At 34.4% G+C, this 22,537-nt stretch overlaps 2 protein-coding genes across 7 annotated transcripts in view; both read left to right on the forward strand.

Moving 5' to 3' along the window:
- Positions 1-8,495, forward strand: part of LOC144438413 (tripartite motif-containing protein 2-like) — a 64,272-nt gene extending 55,777 nt beyond the window's left edge. For 5 of the 6 annotated variants that reach the window (XM_078127429.1, XM_078127430.1, XM_078127431.1 and 2 more), the window contains one exon: positions 1,770-8,495. In XM_078127429.1, the coding sequence (XP_077983555.1) occupies positions 1,770-1,922 (153 nt within the window). In that variant the 3' untranslated portion in view covers positions 1,923-8,495. The remainder of the gene's footprint in view (positions 1-1,769) is intronic. The other variant, XR_013481059.1, reaches the window with a different exon arrangement.
- A 1,806-nt stretch (positions 8,496-10,301) lies between these two features.
- Positions 10,302-20,751, forward strand: LOC144438600 (cilia- and flagella-associated protein 97-like). The gene is made up of 3 exons (XM_078127694.1): positions 10,302-11,585; positions 17,049-17,202; positions 17,620-20,751. Exons 1-3 carry the CDS (start codon positions 10,398-10,400, stop codon positions 17,763-17,765), a joined length of 1,488 nt encoding a protein of 495 aa, XP_077983820.1. The 5' UTR covers positions 10,302-10,397; the 3' UTR covers positions 17,766-20,751.
- Positions 20,752-22,537: the final 1,786 nt, after the last annotated feature.

The raw sequence follows: 22,537 nt of genomic DNA on the forward strand, positions 1-22,537 counted from the left end.
CAGATCAAGTATATAGAATAATGGAGAGATTGGTTTCACCTTCTTACCACCCTTAACTACAAGATTTCCCAGATAAGTATTGAAAGGAGGGTCTTTCTGAAAAATATAAAGGATTGAGAGAAGTGCTGACTTATGTTATTTTTTGAGAAACTATTATTAATATTCTGCTGGAAATGGCAACAAATACTGATGGCAGTCACAAGACCAATATTGCCAGATTTATTGTTGTAGATAAAATGATATGATATATGAATTCAAAATTAAACAAAAAATAATACATAACCCAGTATAATTTAAAATGTGTTTCCATTATCATTATTTGGATTTTGCTGTTCTAAATGACTTAAAAACTAAGTTTCCATAATATACTAAATCTGAAGGAACTGATTTTTAATGAGTTGACCCTGTCAGACTAAAACGATCTCTTTCATGTACTACAGTCATTTCACAAACAACTAATTGGAAATTTTTTATGTGTATGAATTTTTGTACTGACTGTAAGGCTTTTTATCACAACTTTGGACATTACTGATTAATCCCACAAGTCAATCAATAATTAATCAAACCAATCAATAAGGCGCCTGTATCTAGTAATAGGAAATACAGCTCATATTGAAAGATTAGAGTGCACTAATCACAGAATGTCAGAATGTATCACCGTTCTTATTTTTCTAAACATGTTAACAATTTTTCAGCACAGTTATTCATATTCCCCAAATGTGTTTTTTTTATGTGGTCATTTTCTATAATCAAAACGTCATTTGTTATCTCTTCAATGTTTATGATTTAATATACATAATCCTAACAATAATGTAATAATTAAAACTTGAAATATAACACATTTGCTATCCTGGAATCTATGCTTTATTACATATGTACTACTTTCACCAATGCATATGTGATTCGTAGTGGTATTTGCACACAGTGCAATACTGCAAATGAATTCATGCTTTTCTTGTACACAAAATTGGTTATCGCACTGTCTGATTTTTATGGAAATTTGCTGTTTTGGATAAAAATGTGATAATAACAGAACCCAATGGTGCATGAGTGCCTGTACAGTGTGGGTACTCAGGGGTATTTGCACTTAGTGCTTGCAGTGTTTTCTGCTGCACTTTCACAAACATAGCACTTCTGAAAACACCTAAAACACCCATGCAAAATACCCTGAGTACGCCACACTCGCACTCACGTGGTCATGGAGTTCTGTACAAGTATGGATTCCAGGCAACAACACATCTGCTAACCTCTTCTGTATACATGTGGTAGATTACTATTAGTACATAATGTGACTTGAGGAACTCACTCTGCCAAAGTCCTGAAATGGTAACGGTGTGACCCACCACTACCAAGCCAGACATGTTCTGTGAAGTCAGGACTCTGTATTTTCACTTACCAGAGAATGCATAAATATACTCTGGGATGAGATGCCAGGGCTGTAAGGTGGCATACACTCTGCACTAACTGGTATTGGGAGAGAGGGCTAAAGGTTTTAAGGAAAGGGTTCATATTTTAATTTTACATTTTGTTTGTAATCATGGTGCCAATTTTTTTCTATTAGTGTAAGAATTCCCACAACTTCTTGCAAGGATGGCAATCCTATTTCTAAAATAATGGTATTTCTTTTGCTAATCATATATCTACTAGCTATCCATAATTACTTAATATCTAATATTTTACATGAACAGTTGCCATTGTAACCATGGCAATCATTCCGATACACTTCCCCAGCTGTCTGAAATCTGTTTGTGTTCCTTGTTATTCCACAGGTGTTTGATAGCAGTGGATCCTTCCTGAGCTACATCAACACCAACGCTGACCCCCTGTACGGACCCCAAGGTCTGGCTATCACCAGTGAAGGCAACATTGCAGTAGCCGACTCTGGAAATTACTGTGTTAAGATCTACAAGTACTTGCAGTAGGAGATACCAATGCGTCAGTCGCCCCCTGTGAGAGGCAGAGGACTGCTCTACCCATGCCCCATTGGCCTTTTCTCTGGATGGAGATACTAAAACGCATGGCATGGACTTAGCAAGGGTACTCTGTTTCATTATGGCTGGGTGTGCTCCATTCACTCATCCCAGGTACAGTGAATCGGAGTGCCTAAGCTAGCGTGGACCATTTGTTCAAATAGGGGTGTGTAAACACCCTATACTATATGACAGGGATGTACAGATTTTCTAATAATAATTGCCAAACTTGAGATATATTTCTATCTGTACTATATCTTGAACATTTACATACTTTTCATGAGAAAAAATGTGCTGCACTGTTGCAGTTTCCAGTGTGTGAAAAAAAATGTAGAGACCACCGCTAGACTTTGCTATGTTCCCTTTTAATCAAATGGTTCATTCCTGTTCAAGCAACATTCCTACTATAAACTGACATCCTCTGAAAACCATCCTATCCATCCTTCATCACAAATGGTTTGGTCCACTGGACTGGACCAATTGTGATGAAGGGTGGATGGGTTCCATTTCATGTAACTTTTGGTGATGGGGTTAAAACTATAGGTTCATTACCATCATAGTAACAGCTGACCTTCCTCTACAGTAACTCTGCCAATCACATAGTTTGGGCCAAAGACTGACACTTTGCAAGGGTCACATTAAGAACAGTTTTGATACTGGCTATCCATTCATTATCCATTAATATCAATCGCATGCCTAGAGAGAAAAATATAAATTTATTCAGCAAAAAGATGCCCTGGTATTCAAAGATATAAAATTGAAAGTATCTGAAAGCACTATTGAAAAAAAATTCACTTTCTGTCAAATTTATAGCGAATGTTTGAAAACTATGAATTGTAGAAATACAGTTGCATATACTGTTGTGTATGCACTTGGCCTACAATCTAAAGCCTATCCGAAAATGTTTTTTAAAACGCAAACGAAAACTCATCTCTTTCTTAATAATGTATCTTTGAATGCTAGGGATGCCATGGTCAGCAACTATCTTACAATTTTCTGTTTCCTGTGTGCTCCCATTTCCCATTCCTGTTACTCCAGTAACAACTTTCACTCTTAATTTCTCATGCTGTTATACATAGTTTTCATTCCATGTGTACCTTTCACCATGTAATAGTAACTTTTTAACGACTGTGGTTTTAACTCTATGTATAAAGAACGTTTTGCTGTAATGACACATTTTGGCTTTAACTTATTTTTCTCTTGGTTTTCAAGCACTCATCACGTTTTGTTGTAGTGGTTATTAAAACTGTTTACTTGGGCAAGCTGCATGCAAAATGTTGTATATTTTACTTATATTTTCTCATTATGTGTACTTTGTATCTATCCACAGTGGTAACTTTTTGGGGACTTGTTTTCATGGCTATTTTACGTGTGACGTACATTTTGTGGGTTTCTTTGTTACCTTGGAGTGCAGCAAATTCAGCATGTGGAAACGGACGTACACATACGACTAGGGAATTGGCATAGCTTGCTGCCAGTGGCTAAGCATCGTGTACAAAAGTTCAAATTAAGGGATGCGACAAGTGGATAGATAGTACCAGACTGTTCTTAATGCACCCATGGCAGTATCTGAATACTGCATGGTACTTGTTTTTCCTACTAAGACCACTAACAACAGAAGTCAAGGTTGACCTTTGACATAGTATATGACCTTTGACACAGGTATACCATACGTATACTGAAAAACTACAGTAAAAACTTACATGTTCTTTGTAAAAGTGAGAAAACAGCATGTGAATTTCAATATTTGAATGCAAATAAGAATTTTGTCCTGCTTACCCTCAAAATCATAGGAGTAGCTCACACTCATTCATAATTAATCAAAACATCAGAAAATTTAAGACGAACAGAACAGTTTGCATTATTTCATGGAAAACTTGTACTTTTGAGATACATTTAATTGAAAGTTGACAAAATTATCAAAACTTGGAAACACAAAATTTGGTGATTAATTGTGAAGATGTGATAGAACTACTGTTATGATAGATAGCATGAAGGCAAAGGCTAACAGCATTTCAGGTTTGTGTGTTTAATGGTCTCAGTAAATTTGTAATACAGCAATAATGAAAAATACACATCAAAAAAGTTCCTTTTCCACAGCAGTTTTCTGATTACAAAACTAATTCTGGAAATGATGATATTTAAAATTTGGACTTCATAAATTTGAAAGAAATACAAGCATGGTTAGACTAGAATTCATGCTGTCCTGGTCTCCATTTATTCACTGATAATGAAATAGCATGTAATGGGTAAAATATGTCATTATCACTAAAATCTACACCACAAAGAACGTTTCACTGATATGGAATGTTGTTAGCCAGCCCTTGAGACATGTTTTGTCTTCTTTGTTATACAATTGTAGACAGAAAACTAATGAGTAACATGTAATTCATTTTGGCTTCACAAATGTGTAACGTTTTTCATACATCAATATCAGCCACTAGAGGGCGCATGTTCCTGACAAGGTGGCAGTGTGTACATGTAAGTCATACTACTACTATTACGACTACTGACATGTCAAACTCAATGTAATGTACTGCTGTGAAATGAATTAATGTGGTGACTTATTTGTCATTGTATGTTTTAAACTAATCCAGTCAATCATGAAAGGATTAATTATTCACGGGTTTTGATGAAGAGGTACGTTATTTAGCTAAACTACATTAAAACTAAATTGAAAACTAGTAAGCATGCGAAGTTCCTGGTACATTTATTGAATCATTTGCTAAATTCAGAAAGCAAACTACAGTCATGGATAAAAAAGCATGACATAAAAAAAAATTGAAATTATATTTATCCTGTACTGTGGTGAAATTTAAAGATGATTGTAAAGTAGAACTGATTATTTGAATTCTGTGTAGGCTTGTAAACGCAATTACATTTTGTTAATTTATACATCAGGAGAATGTCTGTAATGTACATTCCCTTTGTTCGTTTTTACATCAAAGACTGAAAATGACCATGTCAACAATTTACTCACTCAACATTAATAAATAAATAAATAAATAAATAAAGAGAATATGAAATCAATCAAATTTCTCCTGTACTGTACAACATAACTCAGAGAATTTCAATCAGCTCACTATGATGTCAACATTCACATCAAAATTCGTACAGTTCTATGATATCACTTAACTCAAGAACAGTCACATTGTTGAAGATAAACACAGCACCTTAAGAACAAAAATCTTTTGTTTTGGTTCAAGAAGTCAAGCTTTAACATACATGTCTGTGTATCATCATACAAAATGAATGTACAGGTCATGAATTCAGAAGTTGATTTTGAGATTCTAAATTAAACAGACTTTAATACACAAAGATGAATCAGTTTCAAATCTAAGTCACAGAATTAACTTATTGTAGATCTGTTGATCTGATTTGAACTTTAACAAATGGCAAACAACATTGTCTTTGTTAATTTTTCACATAACCAGAACAGAATCAGTCAGGCCTTTTCTGCATGCGCTAATACAGTTACACTCTTAGATACATTTTCCTGTTGATGTGTGGACCATTCATTTTATCTACAGTATCAATACCAACATATTTGTCTTTCAACCAACCAACCAAATATGAATTATGTAAATTTTATGAGCAATTTATCCACAGGAGAGCCAACATTACTCAATATTTAAATTAATATAGCATTACTACCAATCACAGGCCATAATTGAAATATGTAAATTTGAGACATGTCCACCAATGAGAAGCTACAGTTCAAAATCTATTTCATGATGATTTCAACGTGTTTTGATTTTGTCTGTGGTTAGAAAAGAGATGTGTTATTTTTTTACACAGAAGAATATTTATTAATGTCAGTTATTTATTCTCCTTCAAACTTTCAGTAAAGTGATAAGTTTTCTTTTTTCCTTGTGAAAAAGATTTTATTATTGTCATTATAACAGTACTGTTTGATGATTTACTTATTTTTTTGGAGACATAATCAGTACCAAAGTTACTCAGAAATATTTCTACTTTATTTAACTTGTCTGTAGTTTTGTCACACATGACAACAATCGCTGACATTTTGTGTAAAATCATACTTTTTTTTCTATGATTTAATGGTGAATTTTGACTTCATTGATGTGTATTTTTTATGAGGGGCAATTTATAGCATGCAGACTGTCCATTAAGCATTTATGTCAGTGAATGTCATGACACTTCATCTAGTGAATGTCATGATGTTTCATGTAGTGAATATCAGATGTTCATCTAGTGAATGTCATGATGTTCGAATGTCATCATATTTCATCTAGTGAATGTCATGTTTCATCTAGTGAATGTCATGATGTTCATCTAGTGAATGTCATGATGTTCATCTAATGAATGTCATGATGTTCATTTAGTGAATGTCATGATGTTCATCTAGTGAATGTCATGATCATCTAGTGAGTCATATTTCGTCTAGTGATTGTCATGACGTTTCATCTAGTGAATGTCATGATGTTCATCTAGTGAATGTCATGATGTTCATCTAGTGAGTCATATTTCATCTAGTGATTGTCATGACGTTTCATCTAGTGAATGTCATGATGTTTCATCTAGTGAATGTCATGTTTCATCTTATGAATGTCATGATTTTTCATCTGGTGGAAACCATTGTGATTTGATTTGATTAGAGCTATCATAAATCTCAAAATTCAGCTGATGTCATTTAAATCTAGTGTTTAGCATTGTGGTAATAACTGATGGTTTAGCATCGACATTGAAAGTCGTCTTCACTCTGAACTACATGTGACCATCATCATTACCTCCTTTGGATACTTTTACATAGTAACTATATGTAAGCTCATAGCAAGCATCACAGAACAAACAGAGAGATGGAAATTGTTAGTACCAATTCTTCAATAGTCATCAATTTCAGGAAATCCGTACAATACTATACAGAATACAGACAAAAATATTGACAAGAAACTTATCATAACAGCATTTCCTTACATGTTACGCAAGTATTAACTATTGGCAATGGAAGAGACAGCATAATCATGAAATAAATAAATAGATAAATAAATAAATAAATAAATAAACAACAAACAAACAAACATAAAATATTAGACTAAACAAGGATCACAACATTCGAGTGAAAGGTAACGTAGTGAATATTCTGACCAACACTGTGCTTGTTCATTTTGATAGTATATGGTGGTATAAATGTATAGATGTAGTTTTGTAAGTCTGTTACAGCATTACAAGTTCAATGTCAGCTAATCTTTTTTGAAAAAAAGATTGACCAATCATAGATTTAACAATGGCAGTGCAACGTATACTAAATCTGCTAAGACTTACACGAAAGTTTTTGTAGTGAAACAATAAGACAAAAGAAAAAAACAGGGTTTCAATGACCTTTCCTACAATCCTAGAGTGTAATATTAGTGATGTAACTTTGGTAATAATCTAGTGTAGTCCTTTGTGAAATGATTGACATTGTGTCTGTGTATTTCAAATGTGGTAATTATAATCCACAGAATGAAAGTGCCTATGTACAAGTTATGTGATATGTGAGACAGTATATCAAGTTATGTAACTGCATATATGTGAGACAATGTAAGGATGTTACGTGAGACTATATATGTAAGATTATCACATGCAAGATTTGTGAGACTGTGGAAGGATTAATAGTAGCAGCAGCATGCATAGCCAGGAATCCATTTGGATTGGGGTTTTAAATTTTGTGATTGGAAAGCAAAATTTAAAATCCCGATCCACATGTGGATTCCAGACTACAGTATGCAAGGGTGTAATGTGTGAGTTTGTGGAAGGAGAGTCACATGAGAGTTGTTATGACATCATTTTTGAGACATGTGAGAATATTATGTGAGAGAGTGTGGCAGAATATTGCATGTGAGAGAGTATGTTTGAGACAGTTCGAAGTATGTATGCATAGACACTGTAAGACATTGTAAATGCAAGCATATCGTCATGTGACAGCATCGGGGATGTGAGACAATGTGCGGAGATATTCTAATGTGAGACAACATATGTGTATCATGATTGTGTGAGATATGGTATGCTAACTTATGTGAGACACAATAAAGATATTATGTGTGAAACAGTATGTGAATATATCACAATGTGAGACTGGATGTTAGGATATTATGTGTGAGCTAGACCACATAGCATGTGGAGATATCATATCAAGCTATCAGTCCAGAGAGATGGATGAATGGCTGGACTGATGTTGATGTACTGGTACAGACTTGAGTGACTGTAGTCACACTGCTTGATATAATAGCCCAGCTTTAGGTGAACATATCTAGACAGTTTATTGCAGTGTAGCTATAACTATCAGTGAAATATAAAATAATCAACATTATAAGAAATTGTAAAATGCTATAAATTATTATAACCCACTGCCATTGATGGGAATGCAAATCAGCAGCTTTCTTTATATGTATGGAAAACAGAAACTTAGAAGGAGGTGTTTGTCTGATTCTCTCTGTGTACTCATTTCAGCTGATAAAGTACTGTCAGCTATATGTACAGAACAAACACCTTTTTTTTCGCTTTTGCTTAAATAAAATTTATTGATGCTCAATTCAGTGTACGTGTCTGTGTGTTTACATTCTGCGAACCAGAATATTAGTAAATGTACCAGTAAAGTAGACTTATCGGTACCTTTGCTAAAATTATGGACAACAATACAAAATAGCTGAAAGCAAGTACTCAAGGCTGGAAGAATATGAATTCAGAGGATGAGCAGTGTAAGATACGTCTCCATCATGCTACTCTGCCCTCACTGGCCGGCTCTTATCAAGTGACAGGTGATTGACCGATGTGTGAGGGCACCCTGTCATGGTGTACCTTACACTACAGATTGTGCCGTTCTTTACCAAACAATCTGATGGATAAGACTAAGAGTTACATAAGATGCCCATTTTCATGATTCTCAATCTTATTAGCAAGAACATCACATCCTTAAATATGTTCACTAGGTTGGTAAAATAGCAATAACTAGTTCTTGTAACATATAAGTTAATTCTTATTACTTTATGAGTAATGTTTCGCTTGTTTGTGTCAGCAGGCTTTATCAAACTATCCATTTGCTGGCTTTGCATTAACAGAAATACTTATAATATTTGGGAAGAAATTCATCTTTAACCCAACCTAACCCACTCAATCCTGTATTCATGGGAATGACCACATTTATTACCTAACAAAACTAACCCAGTTACCCTGCACCTAAATGTATAGTGATTGTCATTTTCTTACATTGTAAAAAAATTCTGATTAAAAATAACAACACAAGGATGAAGAAGCTCACAGACTTTTAAAAAAAGAAAATGTTCACTACCCAATGATCAGTTTGACACACCACTGATGCACACAGTTTCTAGTGACCCACCAAAATTTGGTGTTCCCCTATTTCTTACTATGTGGTGACTGACGCAGACGGATCAAAACGTTGCATTCATTTCAAATTTACTGTTCCAAATTAACGATTCTTGGAACCATGAACAATATATTCTGCACATTTTGCAGTGTTGTCCACTCAAGATCACGACAGTGAGACACAAGTTTAATTATTTCTTGCAGAAAATTTGAATAATTATAATTACAAATGAGCTGTGGGGACACTCACTTAGCTCCTACAAATTGAATGCCATGTCTGCAAGTAGTTTAAATATGTACTATGAAAAGGAAACTTGTCTATCGATGGAGAACATGCAGTGATATGATGAACGATGAGTTGACATGTGAATGATTGGGTGAATGAGTGGACAGTGTAATAAAATTATGTAGTAACGTGTGTGCTCAGGCAATATCACAACTAACCTGCCCTTGGGCTGGCACTGATCTTTACCAACATTTTTATATTGCCCTCGCTGGCGTGTGTTATTCAAGTTAATTTACGAATATTCAAAAAATACTGTCATTTTGTTTGCACTTCAAAATGATCCTTTTGAAGTGCAAACACCGATGACATATTTTTTGAATATTTGTAAATATATAATTTGTACTATGACCATCCTTTATACTTATAGATAGAATATTATATTTAGATGGTCTAAAAAGTTAAAATTGCCCACTGCATCATCAATGATGAATGTGTATAGTCACAGTCCCTCTATCATATGATAAAGGGACTGTAGTGTAGTGTATCCCAACACACTATGATAACTTACTACTCGTTGAAGTGTTCTTGTGGGCATCCTGTCGTCAACTAGCTGTATCTGACATGAAACCTGTGAACTGCGACCTCTGTAGTTTGTTACTTTGTTTTTCCCTCAGACAGTCTCGTATTGTCTCGTGTTTAGGACGAGAGTAATTTCTTTCCCAGAATGCATTGCTGCAACATTACAGTTGCTACAAAACATTTTTGACGGACATCGGTGTTATTGTCGTTACGAAGTCGGCAACCGTGCACTGACATTTGCAAATAAGGTGAACCGTGTCCCAGAATAGTGTGAGCTTAGCTTAGCCGAAAAGATGGCTGACGATTTGGGAGAACCAGTAGATCACGACTTCTTCGATATGGACGAACCGAAGTCGGACCGGCATCGACACGACAGCAGTCCAGAGAGGAGATCGAGTCGAGACAAGCGATCCGAAGGTAAACAAAATGGCGGTGGAGACTGGACAACGCTATTAAGCGCAAGGTCCACGTCAAGTTCTGGCAGCAGGAGAGAAATACAAGCAAAAATTCCAACTGGTACACCACGTGAAGGTGACTATATATATTCTTCTGACGAAGACCAGAACGATGCAAAGGAATCTTCAAGTAACAGTAAATATAAAAACAGGGATGAGGACAGCGCTAAAGTGTCTGTCAAAGATGATAGAGACAGTATGTTCAAAGCTCGGAGAAATTTGAAAAGCGCAGGACCTAGACGTGTTACCCACTCAAAAGACACCAGTCCTAGTCGTGACAAACGTTCCAAAGACGCCAGCCCAAATAGAGACAAAGAAAAGAAAAAAGGTGACAAACATCGAAAACGACGTGATAGCTACAGCTCAGAGAGTGGTAGTGAAAGTGATAGTTATTCATCGTACAGTAGCAGCGAATACTCAAGTTACAGCGACTCGGAAAGTGAAATTACCGATGTGTCTCCTCTGCCCAGTCCACAGGGAAGTCCTCGCAGACAAAGACGCGAAAAGAAAATTGCATCAGATTCTGATCTTTCTCCCAGTTCTGGAGAATCTCCTAAACACATTGAAGGTAAACCACCAAAAAGGCCAATGTCAGGAAAACGAAGTCCCAGGTACACAGATCTTGTTACTGATAACTACAGTGGTGTTACTCCAAATGGTCAGCGTGATAGACTTTTACAAGGTACAGATGCTAGAGATTTAAGTTTACTTCTAAAAGCTGTACTTGAACTTGATGAAAGTGCACGTCATACTCTGAGACATGGTGTGAGTGAATCCTCTACAAATAAAGTACTTTTCAGAAGACCTACTTCATCTAAAAAACCAGATCGAAAAAACTTATCCTTTAGCAATGATAGAGTTTCAGAAATTGATGTAGAAAACCAAAGGTTGCTTCGAGAAATTATGAAAGGTACAAAACCAAAGGAGAGGAAGAAACCCAAAGCAGAGTCCACACGACCAGTGATGCTAAGTCACGCTGCCCTAAATCGTGCAAGAGAACAACGAAGGATAGAACGAGAGAATTGGGTAAGAAAATGAGATAATACAATACATACACTGCATACAAAAACACCACCCACAGTCATTGAGACACAACAGTAATATACTTTATACGGGGTCATATACAGTCTACTAAGCGTGCCCTGGAGATAAATACTATTCAATTATGTGATTGTGCCACTGAACAATTGTTGTGTGCGAATATTATTTATATCGTTGCAAGATCGACTTTGTATATATTCATTAACTTACTATGAAACTTATCAAAAGCAAAGTACAGAGAAATAAATAAAAATGGGTGTTGTCAAGGACTCTTGATTCAGCAAACATGTAAGAAAAGGTAGTGCAGAAAGAAAAGAAAAAAAATTAAGACTGTCTGAATTTCATAATTCTGTGACTGATACACACAATTCAAAATTGAATATTACTAGAAAATGTTCCAACTTTTGTAAGATTTACGGACTGTTAAAATTACAGGTTGCAATATATTGGTTTAATTTGTACTGCTCATAAATTTATATCAGTCTTTGTTTAGTCAGGAAATTGGACATTTAAACCACTTGACTCAGATGAAAGGTAGACCTTCATATAGTTGCCAGCACAGAAATATATTGTACATTTTGTACATAATTATCACAATATCAAATGAATTTCTTTTAGTGACAATTTCCATGAAAGTCTGTATCAGATCTAACCAATAAATGCTTCATAGCAGTGTCATCAAACGATTTTTGGTCTAAACAAAAACTGATGTTAGATGAAGTAAGATATGCAAACAGGTTTGATTGATAGCGTTTTTGGTTTACAAGACTAATTATTGATCGTGTAAACAAAACAGTTATTGATTTTATATGGAGTGTGACAAGTCCCAAGCAAGATAATCTGCAAGCCTCTGAAGGTAGATGTTTCTATACACCTCCGTGGCCTCTGCAGATAACTGAGATATAAAAAAACTAACTAAATGCAAACAGATAAATTATGCAATTCCGTATTACATGCATACTAATTCATATCATCACTAGAGTTTCCTGTATGAAGTGAAAGCGTATAATTTATCAGAAGTATCAAACCTATCTGGAAATATATCCTTTTGGGGTGATATCAGCTCACAATTTTCACACTGGTCAAGATATCAGGTGATTGGTGGGAACTGTTGAATCCTACGAAGTGCAGCAAAGCAAAAGATATAATTACGAAATTATTGCATATTTGTATTATTCAAGGTTTTTTTTGCATAAACAACAGTATGCTGTATGGAATTTTTCATTCAAAATCAATGAAAATGGTATGCGTAATTTAAAAACGGTCATCTCTTATTGGACATGTAATCCTTCTGATAATGACATTTCGATATATTTTTGCTGAGTAACCTAAACATCTAAATCTTAGTAAACTTTGTCAAATGTTGTGAGCTGGCCATAACTCATATTAATGTAATGGGAGACAAAGAATGTGTCATTTAGTTTTATGTACTTCTTTAGCATTAAAAAGGCTTTGTTGCCCAGTTTCCGAGCTACAGCAATACAACAATGGCTTAGTTTTCCATACAAAAGCCTACTAGATATACTGCCAAGATTTACTCACATTTGTGCAGAGTTAATGACCCTTTTGTGACAATGTGTCAAATTTATTTATCACTCTCGGAATTGAAACAAGGTTCCCTTGTAGTAGTATCGATTGTGCTTGTAGTTACAAAACTGTACTTTTTCAAACGCCATTCCCTGTTTTGGGTGCTGTATCAGCGAAAAAAACAAACTTTTGAAGGCTATATAAACAAACCCTTAGAAACAGCAATGTTTCTTTCATAAAAGATGTGTTCTCTCCTGTGTACATAATATACTTTACAACTGACAGAACAGTATTGTTCCCTCACAAAGACCCATCTAGTGCAAACCTTTTGAAAAACGCTAAGTAACAGTTCATGCAGGGTCAAGTGAATTATACGCGACCTACCTGTAATTTATTTGAGTTGTCCAAAACAAAAAGGAAGATTTATTGGTAGTAAACTAATAAATCTGTGGCTAAAAACATGCCAGTTTTGTAGATCTATGATGACAGCCCTGTGGCCATTACTTACGGTTGACTACTCTTGTATATAGTTCACTTGCGTCTCTTTCCGACATTATTACCATATCAATGGTAGTGAGGAACTAGCTTTCAGGTGTTTTATATTTGCTGTCTGATTTCTTGAACTACAACATCTACAAAAGACAGGTGATAGTATGCATATCCTGATCATGGATAAATTTACTTACATGGACATGACATCGTGCTTCCTTACTACAAATGATTAGTTCAATTTTTATTTTGATTAGGTAATTTGTGAATTTCTGAACAGAACCCTAGAGGTTGCCATGGATAGCTACAGTAGATTCTTACTGTTAGACTCTTCCTGCACTGCAGTAAACAAACAGTACACCTTTTGTTATTTATCTTTGCGGTAGTATCACTTAAAATGCAATTCATTGGAGAGCACAGCACATTGAACCCGGGCAGTAATTTTCTGTATCATGCGCGCCCTGGCACACTTTGCCCAGATATGGCAAGTGGTGCTCTCATTGATATCTGTTTGCTCAGTGATTTGGCACCAATGTAATGTTCCAAGACAGTGTTTTATATGAATTAAGCATGTTCATTGAAAGATATTGGAATGTGTAGTGACATTGTGTTACAAAGAACTTATATTCATTTTGTTTATTGCTAGATTGTTGTTATGAAACAAAATTGATTGTATAGTTAAGATGAAGTCGTCACCATGTCCTTGGACTAAGCGTCTAAGTCTGACTCCAGGCCTTGTTTTGTATAATATGATACCTTTATAGCTGGTGTTAAAAGTTAAATTTCAAATGTCAACCGATGTAAGTTGGCAGACAATTGACAGATATGTTTGCCAAATATATTTCATCCTGGTAAAAGGTCATGTTTTGTGACAAAGAGAAATACAGATGCGAACTGTCGTAGGAATTAGAAAATTAGATAAGTAAGGGCTGATCATGGTGAGAGACTGCAAAGTCATCAAGGAAACAGACTTTATTTACGTTCCAAAGATGAGATTGTGACTTTTTGAGTGAATATGATATTTAAAAAAAGGTGTATATTTGTCAGTCATTTACATGTATCATTCATAAGTATATGTACATTACATGTATATGAGGATTAGGCTAACAGTTATACTCTATTATGGCAGTTATTGGTATCAGCTGGTGTTCATCTTTCTGTTAATTATTACTTAAAACATTATTACTGACAGTGAAGAGCATTACAAGCCTAATACTTCACACCTGAGTGGCTATTGAAACTTACAGTCCTGTGATAATTATAACAAGTTATCATATATATCTTATTATACTATCATGGAAAACAGCTGACATTTATGTTTTTACTATAATCAGAATGGGCATCGCACTTTTATCAGTAATACACGCTACATTCTACACTTAATACATTTGATAGATTATTGAAAATAGATAAAGAGAATATCCAGTTTACATTTTCTGTGCGAACTGTCTAACTGCCTGGTTGGCCCCTTGGTTTATATGACTTTGAATTACTCTATTGCACACGTTTTACTCATGAAATACAGCCTTTGAAGTTTGATAAATACCCGATCTCCGTTTACTCTGCCATCAGTCTTTTTAAACAAAAAAAGACATCTTGTTAAATAAAAGTCTTGACGAATGTGTATTTTCCTTGTTTCCCAGATATTCCATAATTCCTGTGTAGGTGCTAATTAAATATTGAATTGAATTTGCATGAGTTAATGATATTCAGTGTTTGTTATAACCTTGGTTAACAATGATAGCCATAAAGGCTGAATTGATAAGTGGTGCAGTGTGTCCTGAATTGCCCATGATGTAGTTGGTATTTGCCACATATAGTAATGGGTAAAAATTAGTATAGTGGGAAACTTTTGCTGTCATTTTTTTTACCATAAATAAGGTCAATTTGACTATTTTGTGCTAAATTGCTCATGTAGTTGGTATTGCCATGTATAGAAAAATGTATATTGAGATAGGTTATTATCATTTTTTGTCAGTAAAGTCAAACTTGGTGAGTTTGTCCTAAATTATCCTTGTAATGTAGATGGTATTGCTATATAATAAGTCACATTAATATTAGTCCATTGACAAAATATAGATTTCAGATTTTGCTGATCACATAGAGATGAATAATTTGTATTGAGTCACTGAATATACACTGTCTGGCCTTTGAATTAACTTCAGTAGTGCAAAAGCAGTTTCAGAGAATTAGAATTATAAAACCTCTATTTAGATTATTATATTACTTTCATGGCTAGGTTTCATTCAATAGCTTTAATGACATTTTTACTGTTGGAAAATCACCATTGTTAGCTGTATTATCAGGAATAGAGTAACGGGCTATGGATGCTGGTGAAATGACAAAATAGATTTGTATAATGGCATTCAATCGCAGAGTGAATACATTTTCTATTTTGTGATGATCGTCTCATAGGATTTGATTTCTTTTTCCATAGCATAGTGTCTCTGTTCCTCTTAACTGTCCTCATGTTTTTTTCGGTGCTGGAGTTATTTTAGCTGAATATGTACAAAAGCGTTTTCCGTGTCCCACCAACATACTTTTACGAGTTGTCACATCTCTATGTTCATGAACAGCGGCACTGATGACTATGGTACCCTTGCATAATCACAATCAAAGTTCACCTAGTCCTACTTTGCTAATCTGCCAAGATTTTCATGTGCCAAAATAAATGTTTACTGTACAGTCAGTGGCTACAGATTCTACATTGTAAATGTTTACATAGACAGGAGGTAGCTGGAATTCAGTTTTTATAACTAAATACATTGTACATCAAAACCCAATAAAGTGTTTGATTCAGTGATTGTGTTGACTGTTCAGGAATAAAGCCCTCATTGTGAAATTGTCCATATAAAGTAAACAGTAAAATAAATATGAATACAATCTCCAACATTATCAGTAATGACTGTTGACAAACCATTTATCAAGTACTATAGTGTACACATACTCAATCATAATGCTATTACCATGGTCTGGTCTGTAGTTTTTAACATTCTAAACAGTATGGAAGAGTAACAGGCTAAGGGAAATTAATCAAATATCTTTTTAATTGTACTTTAATTAATCATATCTTCAGTTAACAAATGATTCCTATATTGCAAAAGTACCAGATAATACAACCAGAGGCAGTAGTTTTGGCACATTGAAGGAAAGGTATAAATAAATTATACGCAAACTGCAAAGTACGTAAATCATTATTTTTAAAAAAATGTCCACAAAATATAATTTTAAGTTTGAAAAAATGACAAGAATGGATCTTGAACTGTAGGCAGAAGATTTTTCTTTAAAGTGTACCAGAAGCCAGTGGAAACTGTCAAGATCTGACATCAATACATTGTATTTAAATTTGTAGCCTATGATGACCATAGAGTTCAAACTTTTGTGTACGGTTTACCGCTAATCAATAATTCGTTGTTTGTTCTATTGTTACAGAATATGTTAAAGAGAATTGAAGCACAGAAAGCTACCACCTACCTACAGAGAGATTCATTGCTGAAAGAGCATGATAAACAATTCTCCTATGGACTACAGGTCACAAAGCCAGCAGGTGAACGACCACAGAGTGCCAAGAAACCCAAGTCTGCAGGTATGTACCGCCACTGTTTAGTAACAGCACAGATTTTGGGATGAAAGACTGATATGGCAAGTCAATCTATGATAAAGGTGAAGAAAAAAAAGCAACATTCTCAAGACATTCAAATGGCATTTCAAGTAATTTATTTATAGTTTCAAAGTCATGTAAATTTAATAATTTCCCTATCACTGGCATGCATGGGTTTCCATGTTGTAATATTCTGTACAGCTAACTTGCTTTCTACCTAAACTTAGCGTTTTCTTCTTTTAAAAAAAATCAACAAAATAAACATCAGGGTTAAATCATTTTTTTCAGAAAACAAATATAAATTTCATTATTTATAAATCTAGATTTATTATTTCAGCCATACTGAATACTTCCTGGTGTTGTTCAATTTATCTCATTTTATCGCTTTTTGTCTCTTTACAGTGAAAGTGTACGCCCAATCTATGGGGTCCCGGACATGCAGTTTATCTAGTCTTCGTAGTGGGGGATCACGTCCAGGCAGTGGCAGACCCACCAGTGCCAAGAAACCACCAGAGAATGCCCGACCAGCATGGGATGATCGTTGGTAGTCCACCGTGCATATCAACACACATGTTTACTATGTACCGTAGGTGTTTGACACCAAATTAACAGCAGTTTACTGATGTACCAATTTTTTTTTAATGAAAAAGGAAATAGTATAGCTAAAATATAAAAGTGATTGTGGAAGGAAGAAAAAAGATTCTTTTATGAGCACAAACAGTTAGAAATTGGAGAAATAAATTTTATCATGAATAGAAACTTTTAAGAATTTTTAGGATGATCAGAAAACTTATTTGAAGTTCAATTTTGTTTACGAAATGCAAAATTTAGGTACTTGATGGAAGTAATCTCTGTAGAGGATATCTTGGTTTGTCTACAGTAGAGACTTTCTGTGAGTGACAATCAGTACAAGTTGTGTAGTTCACATCATGCTAATGTGATTAAAAAGTACATATAACATGTAAGTTTTTAAGTCTTAGAAAAGTGCAATAGGGTGACTGATGCATATCAATGTCTTTTAATATCTCTTTGAGTACGATTTATAAATCTTAATAAATCAGTAATAATATTTGGTAGGTTCAGAAAGTTGTGGCTCTTTTTCTACAAGAGGATTTGTGAAGCACCAAATTTGAGGTTTTAAGGTTTACCCTCTGATGTGAGGTGCAAGGTTAGCCCTCCAATAAGAGGTGAGCAGTTTCACGTTACTCCTCCAATGAGAGGTGCAAGGTTAGCCTTCCAGTAATAGGTTAACAGCAAACCCTTCTTGAAAGGTTAAGGGTTAAACCCTCCAATGAGAGGAAGGTTAACTCTGCAATGAGATGGGAGGTTAGCCTTCCAGTGATATATTAAAGGTTAATTCCCTAATGAAAGGTAAAAGGTAAACCCCCTTATAGCCTCCAGTGATGGCAATTCGTAAGGTACCTGTAAAGGTATCAAATGACTATCTTGGTGAATCTCTGTACTTGCAGGATCAAGACTGAGAATACAATAAATCATTCCATGTACAAAAATATGAACATGACTTAAATATTAAGAAATTGTTTTATGCAGTAGTACACATGTACATATAAATGGCACATTCATTTATAGCTTGACTATCGTTAATTTTTGTACCAGCGTAGAGTGTAATGTATGAATTGTATGAATGACACCACCATCACTTTTTTATAATCATAATTTTTGACCATAGATAGAACTTGTACACAAGAGAGCACAGATAAATAATTTTATGTTGATATTGTGTTTGCTTCTGGTATTTTTTTACCATCACTTCTGGTAGTACTATAATATAAAAGTCACTTGCAGCAGCTGTGTGTGGAAGTACCTAGAATACAGTCACCAGCCTCTGTGGTTTGGGTATACCATTTCATAAATGTTATATTTTGTTCAAAATGTAACAAGTTTAGTAAGTTACTAATTGAAAGTCACAATCAAGCATTATGTCAATTTGGAATACTGTCTTGGGTTGTTCTAGAAACAATTGCACCTTTATTGAATTTGCAAAAATCTATGTTTCACTGTAACTGAAAGACTCCACTAATAGCAATATGTAATCTAAGGTCAGAAAATACAATACAGGAGATTTGTTATGGGTGATGAGCAGATAAACAGTCTTCATTCTCTACAGTTTAGAATTGCCTCACACCAAAATTTGGCTCAAGTCTATGTACTTGAAACAACTCCAAATTTCCCTTACTGTTATCATTCTTACAACTGCAATATGTTTCAAATTGAAATGCTGAGTTTGAACTAGTAACAGGATTAACTTTATATAAAGTGTAAATCACCCTTCTTCAAGTACTTATACTGGTTGCATGCTAGTTACAGTACACACATATGGATAAAAATTCTCCATCTCTTATGACAATTATACTAAAACTTTCTAGACTTACCAGTACTTCATGATTATATCATCTACAAACTTACTGAGACCGTCTTTTAGAAATTGATTTATTTGCTAGTGTGCTAGGTGGAAATACACTGGAAATGCTCATGGTATAATAAACACAGTAGCTATTTAGAAAACATTGATTTTTGATGTGTATATTTTTGCTAAAGCTTAGAGTTGTTGTGTTTTTAAAAGTTTTTTTTTCAACAGCGTGTATTTTCATATCATTTTGCGTTACATAGTGTATTTGAAGGTTTGTTTTCACCTCAATTTATATGAATTTACATTTTCTGTACAAATTTTTTATATGACCATATCATTTGCTGGACATTAATTTATTTCATTAGTATGCATGAATTCTAAATGTACCGTAAGACTGGACAGATTATCCTGTTAGATTATATGTTATAATTGCACTTTGTATATATAACCAGTGCATCTGAGATCTAGATGCATTTCTGTTTTAATAATGAAATATTTGAATAAAATGGCTTTTACTCTGCAATTAAATCTTCATTCGTCAACATCTTGATATTTTCAGTAGTTCTTATATTCAGCAAGACTATCGATGATACTTGGAAAAGACAACAAAGGTGTACTGGTATTTAGTAACTCGGAACCATCAGAAATCAAATTTCAGCTTTTAAATTAGCAATCGATGTCCATAATTATAGAGTCGTGACACAAAACCATGACTTGTTATGGCAAGAAGAACTATTGACCAACATCGTATACTTCAGTTTATATCAGTTGTTTTTGAAAAACTACATAAAAAGCAGTAACCTGCTTACTGTGCTGTTGAAATACATCGTAAGCTGGTCGTACCTCCCTATCTCTCACAGGCTAAAAAAGGCAGCCATTCCTAGCACAAGCTTTTATCAGTTTTGTACACTACAGGGATTCAGAATATTGAAATGTAAACTCTTTACATCCATTCTTTTTTTTAATGATTTTATGTACAATCTTACAAATAACTTTTAAAATGATGGCAGGAATGCTTTGCTTCTTTTTCTTTAAAAAAGAAAAAAATAGAAAAAAAAACCCACTTTATTGCTAGTTTTCATGTGATCTTAATTGAAGCTTATGTATATAGCCATGGTTCTATATATCCCTACCACAAATAATCCCACTTTTGTTATATTACTACTGTGTATAACATTTGCAAAGTTGTTTCATATTAAAGTCAGTTTATAATGCATTGATGTTGCTTGAAATAAAGATCACCATGTGAAGCATACAAATTGTCATTGTAGTATGAATTTCAATTAGTAAATGTGTCAATTCAATATTTCATTCTCACAAAATTGAAAAAAATCTGATCTACTGATAGAGATTGTGTTTTGTGTACTGTTCTTTTCCTTTTGGCTTGTGCATTTGTGTGTGTGTGTTTGTTGATGTCTTGGTGATTTACCCAACAATGTATCTAACAACACAAACAGTTATCGCTAATATCAGTACCAGACAGTAAGTAAACTCATCACAACAATCCTTCACGTCGGGGATTATAATCAGTTTGAACCTTATCTAACATACACAGTTTGATTATGGCAAAGTGCCATATCATTTCACAATCCGCTAACTCCTATTTCTGATAGCTTTAAGCCTTCTATTGATTCTATGTCTGTGTGAGGGAGCATGTCTTCATTTGTGTGCGGTTCTAAAATATAGATCCCTACATAAAATGTCATCCGATAGATATCTATGTCAAAGTACTGCTTTGATTTGATTTGTCATGTTTTTTTTAGCTTTGGCTAGATGAATTACATATGTCGTCATCCTGTCAGCATTTTCAGGGTTTACTATGGGCTGACATGATCTGTCTTGCTCTGGAGATGTGAAGAGGAACAGAGAAAAGATCTCAATGCCTGTATCCTGATTTTGCATATTTTGAGAAAAATGCCCTATATTTTCAAGGGATCAAATGACTGAAAATTAAAATTGGTTGTATTGCCTGGACCTATTTTTCATTGATTTTATAGAAAGGTATAATGGTATCTATAGATTGACAGTACATGAATGAGGATGTTATTTCAGCAGTCATAACATTTTTAGAGAGTTTAATTTCTTAATATGGGATAAAAGCTGACAAAAGGTGAGCCTTAAATCTCAAGGTAATCCACCATAGATTACACAGTGAGATATACTCAGTGTATCGTTCAGCTTCAAGTCAGTCTTCTCTTTATAAGTGGATGCTGCCTGATATGCACAGCACTACACGTCATATCTTACTATACTAACTATAGGTGAGATTGTATACGCTTCCCATATTTATGAGAACATGTAATACCAAGTAAGTTGTCTTGTTGGATTTGAAATGAAATCCATGGCATTTTAGAACCTGCTATGATGAAAAGATTTGGAAAATGACAAGCTTACTAAGAATACCAAACATGATAATCCTTGTTTGAGACCACAGCCATGGTACATGTTATTAAGTACAGCTGCTCAATACTGTAAATCTTTTATCAGCTGTTCTTCCTGCTGGACTATGCAGAGTAAATGTTAATGGCACTTAATGTACACCGTGTCACCTGATATACCCTATAGTTGACTATTGATTATTTTGGTATCAGGTATGTATGGCTGGAAATTACCGCAATTTTCCGCTGTGTGGCATACACCATGCAAACAGTAGTTTTTCTCTACAGCTGTTACAGTCACAGTAACACAGAAGGAAACTGTTCGTGTATTAGGTAATGTAAACAATTGGTACTCATATATTTGCTACTTGAGAAAAACAGTGCGTTAACCCATGCATACTATTATTCTAGAATTGGACCAACCTTTGGCCACTTCATAATAATCTAATAATGTTGGTTTTTAATATAGCGCTTTCTATCATATAGTGCCCAAAGCACTTTGCAATTATTACCCCTTGCAAGGATCTCTAGTGAAACAAAAGTCCTTTATACTTCCTCAACTCCCTGGGAG

Source organism: Glandiceps talaboti, chromosome 8 (genome assembly GCF_964340395.1).
Source record: "Glandiceps talaboti chromosome 8, keGlaTala1.1, whole genome shotgun sequence".
Taxonomy (NCBI): Eukaryota; Metazoa; Hemichordata; class Enteropneusta; family Spengelidae; genus Glandiceps; species Glandiceps talaboti.

What these genes read in the sequence shown, in the direction of transcription:
- LOC144438600 (XM_078127694.1), top strand. Translation starts at nt 10,398, where the DNA reads ATGGCTGACGATTTGGGAGAACCAGTAGATCACGACTTCTTCGATATG. An exon ending in GGATAGAACGAGAGAATTGG is followed by an intron (nt 11,586 to 17,048) that starts GTAAGAAAATGA and finishes CTATTGTTACAG; the next exon opens with AATATGTTAAAGAGAATTGA. An exon ending in CAAGAAACCCAAGTCTGCAG is followed by an intron (nt 17,203 to 17,619) that starts GTATGTACCGCC and finishes GTCTCTTTACAG; the next exon opens with TGAAAGTGTACGCCCAATCT.